The sequence below is a fragment of the Molossus molossus genome, unplaced genomic scaffold (assembly GCF_014108415.1).
Source record: "Molossus molossus isolate mMolMol1 unplaced genomic scaffold, mMolMol1.p scaffold_m16_p_1, whole genome shotgun sequence".
NCBI lineage: Eukaryota > Metazoa > Chordata > Mammalia > Chiroptera > Molossidae > Molossus > Molossus molossus.
The window spans coordinates 129,683,238-129,701,409 of record NW_023425344.1 but is presented as its reverse complement, the minus strand read 5'-3'; the positions used below and the strand labels follow the sequence as shown (position 1 = coordinate 129,701,409).

General features: G+C 36.0%; 1 protein-coding gene across 20 annotated transcripts in view; it reads right to left on the bottom strand.

The window, feature by feature from the left end:
• Positions 1-8,180: 8,180 nt before the first annotated feature.
• The window catches only part of EPC1 (enhancer of polycomb homolog 1), a 94,755-nt gene continuing 84,763 nt past the window's right edge, over positions 8,181-18,172 (bottom strand). For 15 of the 20 annotated variants that reach the window (XM_036243501.1, XM_036243453.1, XM_036243510.1 and 12 more), the window contains 5 exons: positions 13,617-13,735; positions 13,450-13,536; positions 12,507-12,648; positions 12,036-12,402; positions 9,202-9,566 (listed from right to left, as the gene is read on the bottom strand). In XM_036243501.1, coding sequence (XP_036099394.1) covers positions 9,494-9,566; positions 12,036-12,402; positions 12,507-12,648; positions 13,450-13,536; positions 13,617-13,735 — 788 coding nt within the window. In that variant the 3' untranslated portion in view covers positions 9,202-9,493. Of the gene's footprint in view, positions 9,567-12,035; positions 12,403-12,506; positions 12,649-13,449; positions 13,537-13,616; positions 13,736-14,363; positions 14,481-18,172 lie in introns of all 20 variants that reach the window. The other 5 variants (XM_036243444.1, XM_036243421.1, XR_004956834.1 and 2 more) reach the window with 4 other exon arrangements.

The following is an 18,172-nucleotide window of genomic DNA, read 5'->3' as shown; positions in this document are numbered from 1 at the left end:
TGGGGCAAATTTCAGCTGCTGGACAATGTCACTCTTGGACTACACGATATCATGTAAATATCTCAGGGATTAGGTAGATATGCCACATGGTTATTTTGGGGGTGATTCATACTTGGTCATATGTAAGACTCTTTGTATATTTAGTTGCAATGGACTTGCTAACATTTTTTAAAGTTTTTTTTTTGTATTGATGTTCATTGATGACGCACATTAATCTGTAGTCTTTTGTTGTAATTAAAAAACTTTTTTTTAAATCCTCACACAAGGATATTTTTCCATTGATTGAGTGGGAGGGAGTGAGAGAGGGAGAGAGAGAGAGAAACATCGATGTGTGAGAGACGCATCAATTGGCTACCTCCCACACAACCCTGACCAGGGCCAGGGATCAAACCTGCAACTGAGGTATGTGCCCTTGACTGGGAATCAAACCTGTGACTCTTTGGTCCTCGGGCCAACACTCGAACAGCTAAGCCAAACCAGCCAGGGCTAAAAAAATTTTTTGAAGATATTTCTTCTGGAAGGAGCTTTGATAATTTGTCTTTTAAGGAATTTTTTCATTTCTTTTCTTTTTTTTTTATCCTTACTCGAGGACGTTTTTCCATTTTTTCAGATAGAGTGGGAAGGAGAGAGAGAGAAACATCGACGTGAAAGGGACACATCGAGTGGTTGCCACCCGCACGACCCATCCAGGGCCAGGGACAAACTGCAACCGAGGTATGCGCCCCTAGTGGAAACCGAACCTGGGTCTCTCTGGACTGCAGGCTGATGCTCTAACTGCTGAGCCAAACCGGCCACGGCAGGAATTTTTCCATTTTAACTGAGTTACCATATTTATTGACATATACCATTTAGTTATTTCCTTATCATTTTCATTTCAGTAGAATCTGTTGTGATGTTTTCTCTCATACTCCTGATATTGCTAAATTGTATTTTCTCTCTTTCTATTCTAATTAGCCTTGCTAAAAGTTTATCAATCTTTTTTGTTTACTGAGAGAACCAGCTTTTGGCTTCACTGATTTTCTGTTTTACTTTTTAAAGTTTTCTTGATTTCCATTCTGATCCTCATTATTTCCACTTTTTTTGTCTGTTAGATTTAACATAACCTCTTCATTCTAGTTTCTTAAGGAGGTAATTTAGGTCATTGATTTATTTCCTTTTTGCTATAAATGTCCCTCCAAGCTTTGTTTTAGCTATATCTCACAAGTTTGATGTGTACTTCCAATTTCATTTAGTTCACAGTATGTTCTAATTCCCCTTAGACTTCTGATTTGATCATTTGATAGAAGTTTGTTAGTTTCGAAATGATTGTTTTCCAGATCTTTCTGTAAATAATCCTAATTTAATGCCATTGTGGCCAGAATAGTTTGTATGATTTAAATCCTTTAATTGATTGAGACTTGTTTTATGGTCCACACTATGGTATGTCTTGTGCATTTAAAGAAAATGCGCACTCCACACTTGTTGGACAGTGTTCTATAAATGTCAGTTAGGTCAAATTGATTGCTGACATTGTCCTAGACAAGTCTCACTGACTTCTCTGTCTACTTTTTCTATAAAATATTGAAAAGGGGGTTGAAATCCCTAGTTGTAATGATATATCTGCCTATTTCTCTTTTTAATTCCATTATTTTTGTTTTATGTATTTTGAGTTTCTATAATTAGATGCATCCATGTTTATAATTATTTTGCCTTCTTGTTAAAGTGATCCTTTCACTATGAAATGACCTTCTCTAATCCCTCGTAATATTCTTTGCCCTGAAATTTATTTTGATGTTAATATAGAGACTCAAGCTTTCTTTTGATTAATGTAAACATAGTCTGTCTATCTTTCTCCATCCTTTTATCTGTTTGTTTAGATTTACAGTGGATTTCTTATAGACAACATATAGATCAGCGGTTCTCAACCTGTGGGTCGTGACCCCTTTGGGGGTCGAACGACCCTTTGGCAGGGATCGCCTAAGACATAACAGTAGCAAAATTACAGTTATGAAGTAGCAACAAAAATAATTTTATGGTTGGGGGTCACCACAACATGAGGAACTGCATTAAAGGGTTGTGGCACTAGGAAGGTTGAGAACCACTGGTATAGATGATTTTTTCTTTTTTTTATAGTCTGACAATCTTTGCTTTTCAATTGGGTTTAGACCATAAGCGTTTATTATTATATTGATATAGTTCGGTTGTAATTGACCATATTCATATTTGTTTTCTATTTATCTGTCCTCTTTCCTTTTTCTTTTGTGACATTAGGATATTGTTTATGATTTTACTTTATCTTCTTTCCTGGTTTATTAGCTATAACTATTTTGTTATTTTAGTGGTTGGTTTAGGATTTAAATGTACTTCTTTAACTTACTATACTCTAATTTCAAGTGTTATTATAATACAACTTCAGGTATAGGGTAAGGTCCTTAGGTCCTCTCCCTTCCCTGACCTTCATGCTGCTGTCAGCACACATTTTCTTTCTCCATATGATGCCTTACTTAATACATTGTTCTTCTTTTTTGTGTCAAAAAGTTAATTTTCTTTTAAAAAGACTAAAAACTAAGGGAAAAGTTTTTATATATGCATACATATTTACCACTTCTGATGTTGTTTGTATACAACCAAAATTCAGAATAATCAAACTGTTAGGATGCCATTTATTCCTGAACTACTGGAGTATCCTGGAATGGCTAGCAAGTCACACAAAGATATGTTGCTTCACTTTATAAAAGGGGACAGTTGTGAGAATTTTTTCCACATTTCAACCTTTTGAAGAGGGAATGTTTCTTTCTAGAAGTCTTTTTTTTTTTTTTATAACTCTTAGCTTTGAATACACAATCTTCTACATATAGTTTGTGTTATTTATCCACAAATGTACAATACTTTGCACTTCTCCTCAGCGAAGCTAACCTGCTGCTTAAACATGTGGCCTTTACTTACCTATGTGGACTCAGGAGTTAAAATAGTTTTAGAGTCATAACCCACCTGGGCATGTTGCTTTTCCCCCTCAATTTCTCATCTATAAAATTTTTTTGACATTTACATGGGACCATATAGTTAATAGTAGTATAACCTGTACAACCATACTCAGTGGCCATGGTTGTGCGTATTACACGAGATAGTGCAAACAGAGCTTACAGTAGTGCTGGCACTTAATAAGTGGTCAATAATCGCTAGCTGCTATTAGAGCTGGAGTAGAGAATGCGAAGAGGAAAGTGGCCAAAGATAGTTGTTATAAACCGTGTGAAGCATGGAATTCACCCAAGAGCATTAGTCAGATACAGGTTTCAGAAAGAATGCCCTGGCAGCAGACTGAGATCAGGGAAGGGTTAGAGTTAAGACGGGAAGCAGGAGAGCAGTTAGGGAACTGCAGCAGTAGTCCAGGCGCGAGATTATGGGGGCCTGAACAATGTGGCAGCAGTGGAGATGAAGAGAAGCATACCAACTGAACACATACAGGAAGTTTTAAGAAATCATTTTTGCCTGATGGATGTGAGAGGTTAGGTACAAGAAAAAGTAAGAATGACCCAAGTTTCTGGCTCAGTAAAATGGGTAAATTGTGGTGCCAGTTATTAAGAGAGAACACTAGAGAAGACCCAAACTGTATATGTGCGTTCTTGTTAGGGGTGAGGAGTTGACCTTAGTGTGGAACATGTTGAATTTGAAATGTCGAAGATATCCAAATGGAAATAATCAACAAACATATCATATATATCTGTGTATGTGTATATATATATACACACATACATATGTGTGTGTATATATGTGTGTATACACACACACACACACACACACACACACGCACACAAAGTATTTGGTTTGGCTTTGGAATACCAATTTAATAGAACTTTCTCCAGTGATGCAAATGTCCTATATTTGGTGTATCCAATGTGACAGCCACTATGCCAAATGACTTTTAAACATTTGAAATGTGGCTAGTGTCTCCAGGGAGCTGAATCTTTAATTGTATTTAAGTCAAATTAATTTACATTTAAGTATTCATGTAGTTAGTACCTAGCATATTGAACAACACAGGCTTGGAGCTAGAGTCAAGAGTGCAAATGATAAAATTTGATTTGAGCCAAACCAGATGAGTCCAACGATTTTCAACCTTTTTCATCTCGTGGCACACATAAACTAATAACTAAAATTCTGCACCACACCAGAAATATATATTTTGCTGATCCAACAACAACAGAAAAAAAAAAAAAAAGATGTAATTTTGATTCACTCACACTGATGGCTATTGTGTTGGCTGTTGTCATTTTTTTAATTTGATAATCTAAGGCAAAAGGTCAGTGCCTCTGACTAAAATAGTCAGGTATTGCATATGTATTTTAAAAATTCTTGTTGCACATGCGTTGAAAATCACTGGATTAGTCTAATGGAAATTAAAGTTGGTTTTATGACCATAAAGAATCCCTAATTTGACCATAATGGCATATCAATTTTCTTATATACATTAAACCTGTGGTGAACTTTTATTTATCTAACTTCTAAGCACAGTCCATGCCCTAAATCAATTTATTATAAACTTGTATAGTTCTTCCACCAATCATAAAAATTTTCCCAGAATCAAATGTGTGTGTAGATGGGTGGGGTAGGAAGGTTCTCATATCTGGAATTTCAGTATTTGGTGAACAAAATCAATGATCACTCTAAAGTATATTCGTTATGATTTTAGTCATAGCCTGTCTCATATTTCCAGATTAGAGACCAAATGTTTTCAGTCAATACACAATGCAATTCTCTATGGCAAAAACATGTGCAAATCCTAATTCCCCGTACCTGTGAATAATAACCTTGCATGGCAAACAATGATTAAATTAAGGATATCTAAGGATTTATTCTGTATTATCTGGGTGGGTCCTAGATGCAATCACATGTACTCTTATAAGAGAAAGGCAGAGATTTCAGACACTCAGAGAAAGCAATGTGAAGACAAGAGTATGGAGCGATGCCATCATACACCAAGGCATGTCCGGCAGCCACCACAAATTTGAAGAGGCAAGGAATAGATTCTCCCCTAGAGCCTCCAACTGGAGCATGACCCGCTGACATCTTGATTGCAATTCACTGAAAATTATTTTGGACTTCAGAATTGTGAGAAAATAAATTTGTTGTTTTAAGTCATCATTTGTGGTTAATTTATTAGTGCACCCATAGAGAACTAATACAAGTAGTCAGAAATAGTCTTCAGTAAAGACTGATGCTCTACAATACTGATAGTCTACAGACCAACCCCTTTTTGTTATAAACTACAAAAGTAGGGCAGAGCATTCTCTAAAATTGGATTTTCTTGCAAAATGCATGACTTTACATTTTGCCTATATGAAACATTTGTTGAGGCTTTTGTTCCTAATTTGTTTATAATATATCCTTGTGGGAAAATACTGAAATTGTTGTCTGGTTCTTGCAATAAATGTATTCCACAGATAATTTCTAAAACTGGATAAATGCTACCTTCATTTAAAAAAACCTCAAGATGATTCCGTTAGACATTTTATGTTAATTCCAATTTTGTTTGCTTAATTTTTCCTAGCTTATCATATCCTACAAGAATGTCAGATGCATGAAGGCAGGGACTTCAATCATTGCTGTGTCCCTAACACCTATAATAGTGCCTGGCATAGTTAATTAAATATTTGTTGAATCAATGTGTAATTTGCCTATTAATTCCTTTTGCTGTTACTTTCAAACATTAAAATATTCTTTTTTTGAAATAAATTCATGTAGAACATCATTACATAAAATAGACAAAAACAGATCCGTCCCATTAATGAGGGATGTGAAATCCTGCTTACCTGTCAGTAACATATTGCACATTAACATTGTAGAATATTATATATTGTTATAGTATTTATGAAAAAAAAAACACCCTAAATTTGGAGTTCAGAAAACACTGTCCTTTTGGGAAAACAAAATTTATACCCAGGGTAAAAATTCAGTTTGGGAGATTTTTGGGCTTCTGCTTATCAAATGGACAAAAGTATAATAATGGCTGAATAACAGAATCGACAGCACCAATTTCTTTAGGAACACAACAGGGACAAAAGTTACTAAGAAGTGATATTAGGAATCTGTTTCTGGGCTTACCCACTAAGTAGAGGGGGACAAACAGTGGCTCTGAAATCTGGTCCATGATTTCAAATCTTTGACTGTCAATCATTGTATAACCTTGAGTGAATCTCACCTACAATATGGTGATAATCCTAGTATCTACCTTAAAAGGGACATTGTGAAGTTTAAACAAGATAATTACTATGCATAGGATGTTACATTGTAAATAACACAGTAAGTGGTAGTTTTGATGTCAAAATTCCCTTGATGACATTTTTCCTTTTCCCTAATGTCATAGTGTTTAAATTGCACTTCTGCATTAAGGCCTTCACTTCAGGCTATGACAACACTGGTGGTAGAGTATACTGAAAAATTGCAAGGAATTTAGATGCCAAAGATGCAGTTTTGAGTAAATTTCCTTTTTTAAAATGCCAATACTGCCCAGCCAGTATGGCTCAGTGGTTGAGCGTTGACCCATGTACCAAGAGGTCACCGGTTTGATTCCCAGTAAGGGCACAGGCCCAGGTCGTGGGCCCAATGCCTGGTGGTGGGCATGCAGGAGGTGGCCAATCGATGTTCTTCTCATGGATGTTTTTCTCTCTCTCTCCCTCTCTAAAATTAATAAAGAAAAACCAATTAAAAAATAAAATAAAATAAAATGTCAATACTAATTTATATTTTCTTGGTATCTCACAGTTGGTACTGTCAAAATAGGAGAGTAAGTGCTACATGGATGTTGGTCATCATTTGCCTATCTTCCCTACCCACACAACTCACTACAAATTCCTAACACTGTATGCTTGATGAGGATGCATTTTCTTGTTCCCAAATTCAGTAGGCATTCTTGGCACCCTGTGGGCCCAGGCCTCATTCTACATGATAGGTTTAACTTGAAATTTTAATTCTCATTATTCGAATGCATTTAAAGTAGTAGTTTAAATTTTTAGTCACACTCATCAGTCACTATGTTCTCCCTAAAGAACATAGAACAGAATAAACAAAAGCAGTTACAGAAATTGTAAGTCTGTCCCTTTGAGACGGAATTCTCTTAAAGGTGAGAATAATCTAAAACACCCAATCAGTGACAGCTGTATTTATTACACCAGATTTAATCCCACTCTCTTGATCTAACCCAGATTCATGGCTTTTAATATCATCTATGAAGATGACTCAAGTTCTGACCTTCAGCCCAGAACTCTCCTCCATATATCAGACTTTTAAATGCAATTGCCTATTTGACATTTCTAGTTGGATGTCTAATGGAGACCTCAAATAGTCCAAAACTGAACTTGCCTAAACCCACTCCCCCAGCAGTGCTTTCCAACAGTGGCCAGTTGTTTAGGCCAAATACTTTGGAGTCATCCTTCAATCATCTTTTTCTCATGTTCCTCACACTTATTCAGTGAGCAAAGTTTACTGGGTCAACCTTTAAAATATAAACAAAATTCAACTACTTTTCACTACTATCCATGTTACTATTACCTCTCACTTCGATTATTACAATTTGCTTCCTAACTGGGCACCCCCTGCAGTGTATTCTGAACACTAAAGCCAGAATAAGCCTGTTGACATCACATCACTCCTCTGCTCCAAACTCCTTTCTCAAGAAGAGGAAAAGACAAAGTCCTTAATATCCTCAACCAGGCTCCCCGTTACTCCTTGACCTATCTACTCTTCTTTCCTGTTGCACCAAATTCCTATTCCTTTAGCAAACCAGGCACTCCCTCAGGATCTTAGTACTTATTCCCTCTGCCTATAATGCTTTCCTCCCAATTTCAAGTCTCTGATCAAATGAAACCATCTTCCTTATCCACCCTCTACCCGATCCCGGCACTGCTTCTCCCACTGTCCTTGCCTTACTCCCCCCCACCCCCCAATACTTACCATAATAACACTTAAATCTAGCTTATTAATTTTGTTTTTAATCATCTAATGAGATTATAAACTCCATGAGGGCAGGAATTTTTTCACTGTTGTTGGACTGAAATAGTCCCAGGTAGAGAATCATTCAGTAGACAATTGTTGTAAAAATGAACTTAAAGTCATCACTTCCATTCCCGTGCCCCCTTTTACTGAACAATTAAAGTCACACAAATGTTCTTGGGGTGAAAATAAAAGCAAAAGACCACTACACATTAGTTTGTCAACATGTAATGCCCTGGGTTTATTTTGTGAGAATTCTATCACAATTTTTTCCAGGTGGGATTAAAAACCTTAAGGATAATGTATGCCATTGGACTGGGCATTCAGACTTCGGTACTGACAAAGCACTGGTAGTAGTCTGTTAAGTACCATTCTCTTCACAGAAGAGAGGTCAAATATTTCCAAAGGAAGGCACCCGATATGTGTGGTTCTGGCCTTACAGCCTTCTGGAGAATCTTAAAAGGAAAAAAGCTGGCTGGCTGTTTTTAGAAACTGGAATGATGATACACGTACAGCAATTACTGCATTCTTCTCCCTTATATCCTTATTGTAAGAACAAGTAAAGAATGAAGTCTTTTAAACAATTCGACAATAAAAAAGTACAATTTCTTTTGTGCTAAAAAAAAAAAAAGGGCAAGACAACATAAACTCCAGTTGTAAGGACTCCATTTGCATACTTGATTTAACACTTTTTGGTGTGGAAGGAAATGGGACTACTGGGCTGTTTGTAGAGCAGCAACATAACATTAGTGCTTTAAGTACCAGAAACTACCCACAGCCTTTGTGGGCAAGTGGGGATGGGAAGATTCAAGAGACTTCATTTTTAGCTTGTTACTTATCCTAATGATAGTAGACCAGGAAGATCCCCATTTAACAGTACATTCCCCCTTTTTTTTTTAATAAACTGATGCCTTTTTTTTTTTTTTTTTGTAAAATTCTGTATGTATGTCACCATTTTTTTCACATGATACACAGAAAACTCAGGGACCCAGAGGGGAACCAAGTTATGTTATACCATTTACAAAATACCAAGGAGTCCACAGCTACCTAACACATTTACTACAGCACAGGAACCAATGAAGGTACAGTGTACAAAAAACTGTAAACACGGCACAATAAATAGATCAAACAGCAGGCTCCGCACCATGCACGTGATGACACTTCATCTCTATACAATCTCACATCTCACACTCTTTGCTGCAATTTATTTCCCTCCCACCCCCCACCCCCAAGTGCAAAGCATCACAAATGAACATTTCTGTAGTCAAGTAACATATATACAAGGGTATTACAAATATGCAGTACTGTACAGATAATTGCTGTATTCTTAATTTACAGATGTTGATTTTTTCCTATTAACAGTAAGAAAAGAAAAATTGAAGCATGAGAGATGAGCATTGCTGTAAAGTCCCCACAGCTGCCACAGAAATGCATGTGCTGCATTCCATCATCCCCTGCATTCAAAATGCTACTGATGCATAGCACCTAATCAAGTCCCCAGGTTGCAGTTCCACTCCTGAGAAAGCTACGTCACCTCCATCGCTACTGTATTGTCTGCTATGCTGTTTAGTGCTGGCTTTTCTGATTCATGATTTTCCCTGTTGAAATAAAGTTCAATAAATTACTTTTCTGCAACAAATTTAACAAATATAAATTGAACAAACCAAGACTATTTTCCCAATCAAAGTTTAAATATTTTTAATAATAGAAAGAAATTTGACTCTTGGGAAAGATAGCACATAGAGGAATAGGAACCTTTTAGTTTACTCTCAGAAACACACAACCAGAAGTCAGGCTTATAAACTCCATAATCAACATGTTTGATTAACATAATCAAAATGCACCAACATAATTGGTAGCACCCAACCTAAACACTGAATTCCTAAGTTTCAGTTTTTGGTTTCAATTTCCTCCTCTAATAAGCCTTTCATAACAGTTAAAAAAACAAAACCAAAAACACATGTGGCTAAGGTTCATTTATGTCAAGACTTTAAGTAAGGTTTTATATACGGAGCACAGTAGGACAGCTACTAAGCTGGGAGTCAGAAGACCAGGGTCTTAGTTGTTCTAGCACCCAGACTGCTGAGACATCAGTTAGCTTCTCTGGGTCTCAGTTTCTTCATTTTTAAAACAAAGGGACTAAAATAAGTCATATAAAAAGTTTTCCAGCCCTGGCTAGGTGGCTCAGTTGATTGGAGCATTGTTCTGTGCACCAAAAAGGTTGCAAGTTCAATCCTCAGTTGGAGCATGTATAAGAGGCAACCAATTGATGTTTCTCTCTCACATCAATGTTTCTCTTCCTCCCTTCCTTTCTTTCTAAAATCAATAAAAACATATTCTTGAGTGAGGATAAAAAAAATAGTTTTTCATATACTGTAAATGTTCTATGGTTATATAATTCTATAATGATAAAAACCATGTATTTAAGAACTACAACTGATTAACTTTGATTAGACCCAGAATACTAGTAAGAATAGATTAGTATCGAGCAGACAAGGATTATTAAGTTTAGAAGCAGACAGGGATGCATAAATTTGGAAACTAAAGGCTACAGTTTGTTGTTACAAACCCTGACAATAGAGGAAGTCTAAATATCAGTCTGGCCTTGTCTTTTCCTACCACTGCAACTTCAACTACTAACCTTCCTAAACCTCTAGACAAACTAGTTTACTTGTTAACTTCTGAACACATTTATATTTCCCCAGCTCTCTGTCTTCCTCTTCTCTGCCCAACCAAGATCAAATCTAATTTTTTTTTTTTTATCTTCACCCGAGGACACTTTTTTCCATTTTTTGTTCAGACAGAGTGGGAGGGAGAAAGAGGAAGAGAAAGAGAGAGAGAGAAACATCCACATGAAAGGGACACATCGAGTAGCTGCCACCCGCACGACCAACCAGGGCCGGGGACAAACTGCAACTGACGTAAGCGCCCTTAGCGGGAACCGAACTCAGGTCTCTCTGAACTGCAGGCTGACACTTTAACTGCTAAGCCAAACTGGCCTGGGCAAATCTAATGTTTTTTAAAAAAATTCCTCACCCGAGGATATATTTATCTTCAGATACAGTGGGAGGGAGGGGGGAAGAGAGAGAGAGAGAGAGAGAGAGAGAGAGAGAGAGAGAGAGAGAAACATCAATGTGAGAGAGACACATCAACTGGTTGCCTCCTGCACAACCCCGACCAGGGCCGGGGATGAACCGTAACCAAGGTTATGTGCCCTTGATCAGAATTGAAACCATGACTCTTTGGTCTGCAGGCTGAAGCTCTAACCATTGAGAAAACTGGCCTGGACTCAAATCTAATCTTATTTTAGAACATTCCCAGAACACTCCTGGTGTGAAAAGATGTCTCCTTAAACTGAAATTATAGCCGTAATCTATACAATTAATCTGACAAGCATATAATGCTTTGTGATACCTCTAGAATGATTTTCATCTATTATTTACAATATTACTTAAGTTTTCACACTTTTATGCTTGTCTTTTAACTAAACTGAAATACTTCTTGTCTTTCTTTTTCTTCCCCCATAGTACTTTGTAAACAGCAGGACTTTAATTATCATTAATATTAAAAAAATTAAGAGCCCGAGCAAACATTCTAAACTGTCTACTGAAACTTGAGAAGACAAATTAGCATACAAAATAATGGTTTGATTAAAAGTTGACCTGACATGAATACTGTAAGCCTTTATTTACATGATTAAGAACAGCTTAGCACTCTAGCCATGTGAGTTCTCTCAGTTCTGTCTACACAAAAAGCTGTGGGAGAAATCATAGACAAAGAAGCATTCCAAAGAGAATTCCATCCATCCAGAGGTAGAAGCATGGGAACGTAATAAGCTGTTATCATACTAAGAAAGTGATGGCCAAATTCGAAATCATATTTGCAATATTCACTATAGTACAAATTTAGTACAAATTTTCAACAATATTGAGTTCATATTTATCTGTCATCTATACATTTTTAATGTATATAAAGAAAAGAGCAAAAGCCACATATTAGAAATCAATGTCTGAGAATTTAAGTTACATCTCTTTTTCAAGCACTTCAGTTTTAAAATAACTACTCACCTTGGGGCTGAATCTACAGAGGATGAAGATGGGACCTTGGAAACTTGACAGTTTGCTGCAGCAGCCAGCTTTAAGGCAGACGATGGAACAGCACTTAAAGTCCTAGGTATATGTCGTGCATTTATGGGGGCAATAGAGTTTACAGTGGCAACTGATGAAGGTACAGTTAATCGAATGTTGTTCCCAATCAGAACCTGAGTTGTTGCAGAATTGGCAGCAGTTGCTGGATGATGACTCAGTGCACTGTGGGAACTTGAAGTCTGTGTCATGTTTGAAGGCTGTAACAAAGTTGAACCTGCTGCTGATGGACTCATATGTACCGGTGCTGTTGGTGTAGTACTACTGAGGTGTAAGCCCTTGTATACTCCTAGAGAAAAAGAAAGAAGCATCTAAACAATGTGCAACTTGGCTGTTTATTATAGTTATGTATTATAAATCTTATCAAAACTACTTAAATGTCATTATCCTTACCTGAGGCTGGAAGGACACCATTCACCCCAATCCCAAGCACCACATCATCCTTCATCTTGAATCCCATCAGTTGTTCTGATGTCACCAAAGCAGAAGCAGCAAATTGAGCACTAGCAGAATCCAAAGTCTTAGAAACAAAACCCTAAAAATAAAATAAAAAGCAAATCTAATCAGCATCACTTAGTTTCAAATTAATATTAAAGCTACAAAGGTATAGCAAATTCAGTATGAATATAAACAAAAGTGGCAAACCACTGGAATATATCTTACTCTCTTGATAGTCATATTTGAGGAATGTTCAAGTAATCTTAAAACTCAAAGGTTATGAATTTGGTCTTCATTTGTGACAATATATAATATGGACAAGTCAATTACCAAAATCAACCTCCTATAATGTGGAAACAATAAATCTCCAACACAAAGTGTTGGGCAAATAATAAGCTGGAAAGACATTTCAGTGATCTGCAAGTACATATAATAAATAAATGAGTAAACTTCTTTCACCTAACTTACCATATATACACACATAACCAAAGGCACTTTTGGGATAGTAAAATAACTATCCCTTTAAAATGGAAGTAACAAAATATCGTATTAGAACTTAGCCTAGAAATTAAGAGGTCCTTGAATTTTTCTTATAAGATGTTTAGAAATGCAAATCTCAGCCTGTAAGCCTTAAATGTGTTTACATGGCAAACATTTATCATGCTTTAGGTTTAAAAAATGATTTCTTCTAAAAGAGATTATTTTAGTATAACAACTTTTAATAAAATTGTAATAATAATTAAAATAATAAGATAATGAGCTAGGTGTCAGTGGGGTTATATATTAAAGATGTATATCAGTCTATAAGGCAGACTTGAAGACTGGGTCTCCATCTCAATTATGCTTTTTCGTTTTACTTTTTAAAATAGGGAGCAGAGGCAACAGCTTCTATACTCACCTGTAATGTTCTTTCTAAACCCTGTATAGAATGGCTATGATGTAGATTCAGGCGAAAGCCACTTTTCTGATGGTTAGATGCAAGGTTCTATGACAACAGTTGGTAATTAGAGATGAACTCTGGTGGGAAACAATGAGGGATAATCATAAGACAGACAAATCCCTCACCTGTGAAATGTTGGTGGAGGAATTACTATTTGCTTGCTGTTGCTGAATTTGTGCAAGCTGCTGTTTCTGCATTAGTGCCAGTTGCTGTTGATGTTGCTGGTATTGTTCGGCTGTAAATGCTGAACATAAAAATGAGGAAACACTTCATAAAAATGCACAATACTATACAGTTTACAGTATTAAAATTTCAGCATTAAAATATTTGTGCAAATTAAAGCATTTGACAAAAGCTCATGGTCCTGCTAAAGATCACTTTCAAATGAAAATTTAAGCAGTTTTACAACCACATTTAACAAGAGTGGCTTGAGTCTAAAGAGAAATAAAATTAAACTTCCTGAGTTAAATATAGGAAAGAGAACTGTTCACTTCCCAAGTTGCAGAACCGTTATTTTTGTAAGCTGTGACACTTGTATAATCAGGTAATACCAGCTTTTTAAAAAAATTCACATATTGGAAATTCAACTTTGCACTGAGCTTGAGAAGAAATCTGAAAATTACTATTTGGTTTCTAGTTTACTCTTATTACTGTTTCAATGCATTTAGACGATCCCTAATAGAATACTAACTGTTCTACATATTTTCTAATTTTTGTCATAAACATTTCCTCTAAATGAAACACAAGGTTGTTGGTTTATTACCGTTTTTTTTGTTTTTGTTTTTTTTTTTAAAAAGAACCCATCCTTTAAGTTTAATAGGAAGAAAAGAGGCTCCATATGTTAATTAACTTTCCCCACCCAATTAACCCACCTGGAAAAAATCCAGTCAATAAGAACGGAGTTGTTTATGTTGATTTACTGTACAGAATGATGTCTGAGGAAAGACACTGTGTTATGCTACTTATGTTTGTCTATGGAGAGCTCAGTTCTAAAAAAAACAAACAAAAAAATGTTCATTTATTACCCCCCAAAAAGTGTGTTCAGTTTTTAAAAAGGAAACCTTTTATCTTTTTTTAAAGTTTGCCAATTAAAAAAAAAAAAAGCACACACAATCACACATCTGACCCTAAAGGCTTCTTTAAGAAGCCTATGATGTTTAGGTAAGAATTATTTCAAAATAAAACAACAAAAAAAAAGGTTATCATGCATCCCTGTGTACCAGGGAATTTATAAATCATGCAAGTTTCCTCAATCTCAAGTTGAATGTTTTCAAAATACTACCACCTAATTTGTTGCTGTTTTTAACTGCATCTTGATGATTTAATTAGAATATCACTTCATCAAGTTTTGTGATTTTCACTTATAACTCATGAAGAATCTTCATCTACCAGTACATATACAGCTTTTACCTTGTACAACTATAGCATATTTGGGTAGAAATTCTACCGTATTTTGAATGGATCAGAAAATTGTGAAAGAAGTTATTCGTATCTACAGAGGCTCTTAAAAACTTGAGTTGAACCTAGTTTTGGAGTGACAAGAGCAAAAAAATAACTTCCTGTTGGGAAAATTCTATTGAGTTTTAAATTTTGTATGTTATATATTTAGTTGATATCTGTTCTTTGATTAGTTTTTCTACTATGTTTGAAGTCCTCAGATCTGATTTCTCTAGGAAAGATTTTTATTAACAGGATAATCCCTGAATTTTCACATAAAAAGTAATCTTCTGTTAACATGACCATTTCCATATAACAGAAATGTGTTGATCAGAACTTGAAAATCTACAAAAACTGATTGTCCTCAATGCTTATAATTAACATAATATTAGTTTTGCTAATATGTTTTTGAGATTTATACTTTAAATTCCTAATTTGAGTGAGTTGCCTGAGTCTTAAATTTCCTAGTAGGTGATGCTCAGTAAATTCTTATCAAAAGGGACCATTTCTGGAAGGTCAGGTCAGTACAGATCTAGAAAGTCAGTAATTTAGCATTCATTGAAGACCTATATACAAAACTCCATTTATATAAATGGAAATATTCTTTTGTAGATCGTTGTTGGTATTTGTGTGCATGTTTTTTCCCTTGTTCAATCTCTATTTTCTCATCTTTATTTTTTTAATAATTTAAAAAATATTTTCAATTTTATTTGACATATAGTATATATTAGTTTCAAGTATTCAGTATAGTAGATAGACATATATGTTTGTGTGTGGTTTAATAAAAAATTTAGCAATAATAAATTGAAAAATGATTTGAATAAAGGTTCCAAATATCTTTGCCCTATTTAAACAAACATTTTAATTAATCCTTGGTCTCTAAGGGTCTCATGAATTCCACTTTTTAAAAAACTGTTAACTTCCTCCTAATAACAGATTTAGAAATAACAATGCACCTGACATTTTATTTTTCTTTAAATATGTTTTTATTGAATTTTTTGAGAGAGAGAGGAAGGAAGAGACAGAAACATTGATGTGAGAGAGCAACATAGATTGGCGGCCTCCTGCATGTCCCCTGACCAGGAGGAACCAAACCAGGACCTCTCACTCCACGAAATGAAGCTCAATCCACTGAGCCACACTGGCCGGGTGCATCTGACATTTTAGATCACTATGTTAGCCCATTTCTTAGATATCTCTATATTCTAGAGACTAGTTATAAAATTTTCCCTGGATATTTTTTTCTTTCTTTTTTTTTTTTTTTATCCTCACCCGAGGACATTTTTCCACTTTTTGTACAGACAGAGTGGGAGGGAGAGAGAGGAAGAGAGAGAGAGGGAAACATCGATGCGAAAGGGACACATCGAGTGGCTGCCACCCGCACAACCAACCAGGGCCGGGGACAAACTGCAACCGAGGCACACGCCCTTAGCGGGAACCGAACCCGGGTCTCTCCGGACCACAGGCGGACGCTCTAACCGCTGAGCCAAACCGGCCAGGGCTTCCCTGGATATTTTTGATAAATGATCTTGAAGAACTGTACAGATATATGAGCTGAAAGCAATGGTAGTAAAAACCATGGGTCTGGGGGGCCAAGAGATCTTGATTGTTATTTTGGTTCTCAGGTCTATCATACTAGTAGAGTATACCTGGGCAAGTTATTTAATCTTTTGGGACTCATTATGTTCACCTAGAATAGAAAGATTAAATAGGTGATGACTAGAGCTCTTTTTTAGCCATGAGATGCTAAGATTTTAAATTTCTTCTGACATAAAAATCCCAATTCAAAAGGCTATGTAAATGAAAGGAAAGCTTGGTAAGGTAGTAAATTAAGCCAAGTACAATCTGAACTGGGTTTTATATTAATATTTATACAGAAAACCAAGAACACCTTGGATGCTATCATAATTCAAAGTGTAACAAAATGCTAAGTGTAAATAAATAAATATGACCACATTTCCCTAAATATCTATCAAGGTAAGAAGTTTTTAGGTTGCATGTCTACCTCCATATATTATGGTGTGGTGGTCAAGTTTGCAATTCACACAAAGATGGACAAGGTGGTACTTCTGTCGATAGAATCAGAATCATTTCAAAGAACCAAAAAATTTTAAATCAGCAGAAATCCTTAGTGATCTCGACTCCTACAACCTCATAATAGAGATGAAGAGACTTTCATCTGAGGTCACAAAGATATTTACTAGATGAAGGGGGGGGAAACCCACCCAAACCAATGCGATCTTAAATATAAAAAAATAGACAAAAGTTAGTTTTAGATTTAATATTATTTGTGAGATAATAAAAATTTGTATGTGCAACAGTGTTAATCAAGTGCTTAAAATATCTCGTATATAGCACCTAACAAACAGGAGTCTAGGCAGTGAAGAGTGATGTGAGGGGACATGATTAAAAGCTGAGAATCATAAAGAAGCACAACAGGACTTCAAATATGTATATTTTTTAATCCTCACCAGAGGATATTTTTCTATTTATCTTCAGATTGAGTGGGAGGGAGAAACGGAGAGGGAGAGAGAATGAGAGGTAAACATCGATGTGAGAGAGACATATCAACTGGTTGCCTCCCGCACAACCCCAACCAGGGCTGGGGATGAACCGCAACCGAGGTGGCATGCCTTTGATTGGAATCGAACCCGAGACTCTTTGGTCTGAGGGCCAATGCTCTAACCACTGAACAGAACCAGACAGGGCAGGACTTCAAATACTGAACGACAATATGATGTTAGAGATCAAGAAAACTTATTCAGTATGCTTCCAAAGACAAAACAGGAACCAAAAGATTTCAATTTAAGGAGACAGTTTTTGTTCATGATACGAACAAACTTCTAAACAAGGTACCCAAACATACTATAACCTGGTCAAGAAAATTGTTGAATTTGCCCTTACTAGAGGTGTCTAGGCAGAGGTCAGAAACTATTGTTATTTTGGTAGCTTTCTACAATTTCTGGGGTAGAAATATAGATGAAAGAGTCTAAGATTTTACGAGTCCACTTCTGATACAAGGGAACTATCATGCAGTACATCTGCAGCTGGAACAGCCTGTAGCTCAGGCTGCAGTCCTTTAGGTCACATTTTAGCAGTGGGAGCAGATAAACTGAAATGATCAAGGAAGTACAGGTGGGGAGGGTAACAGGTACTCAGGAAAAAATCAACAATTTAAAAATTCAGTTTGAGAAGATGGATTCTAGATTACTACAATGTGTATTTTGTTAAAAAAAACATGACA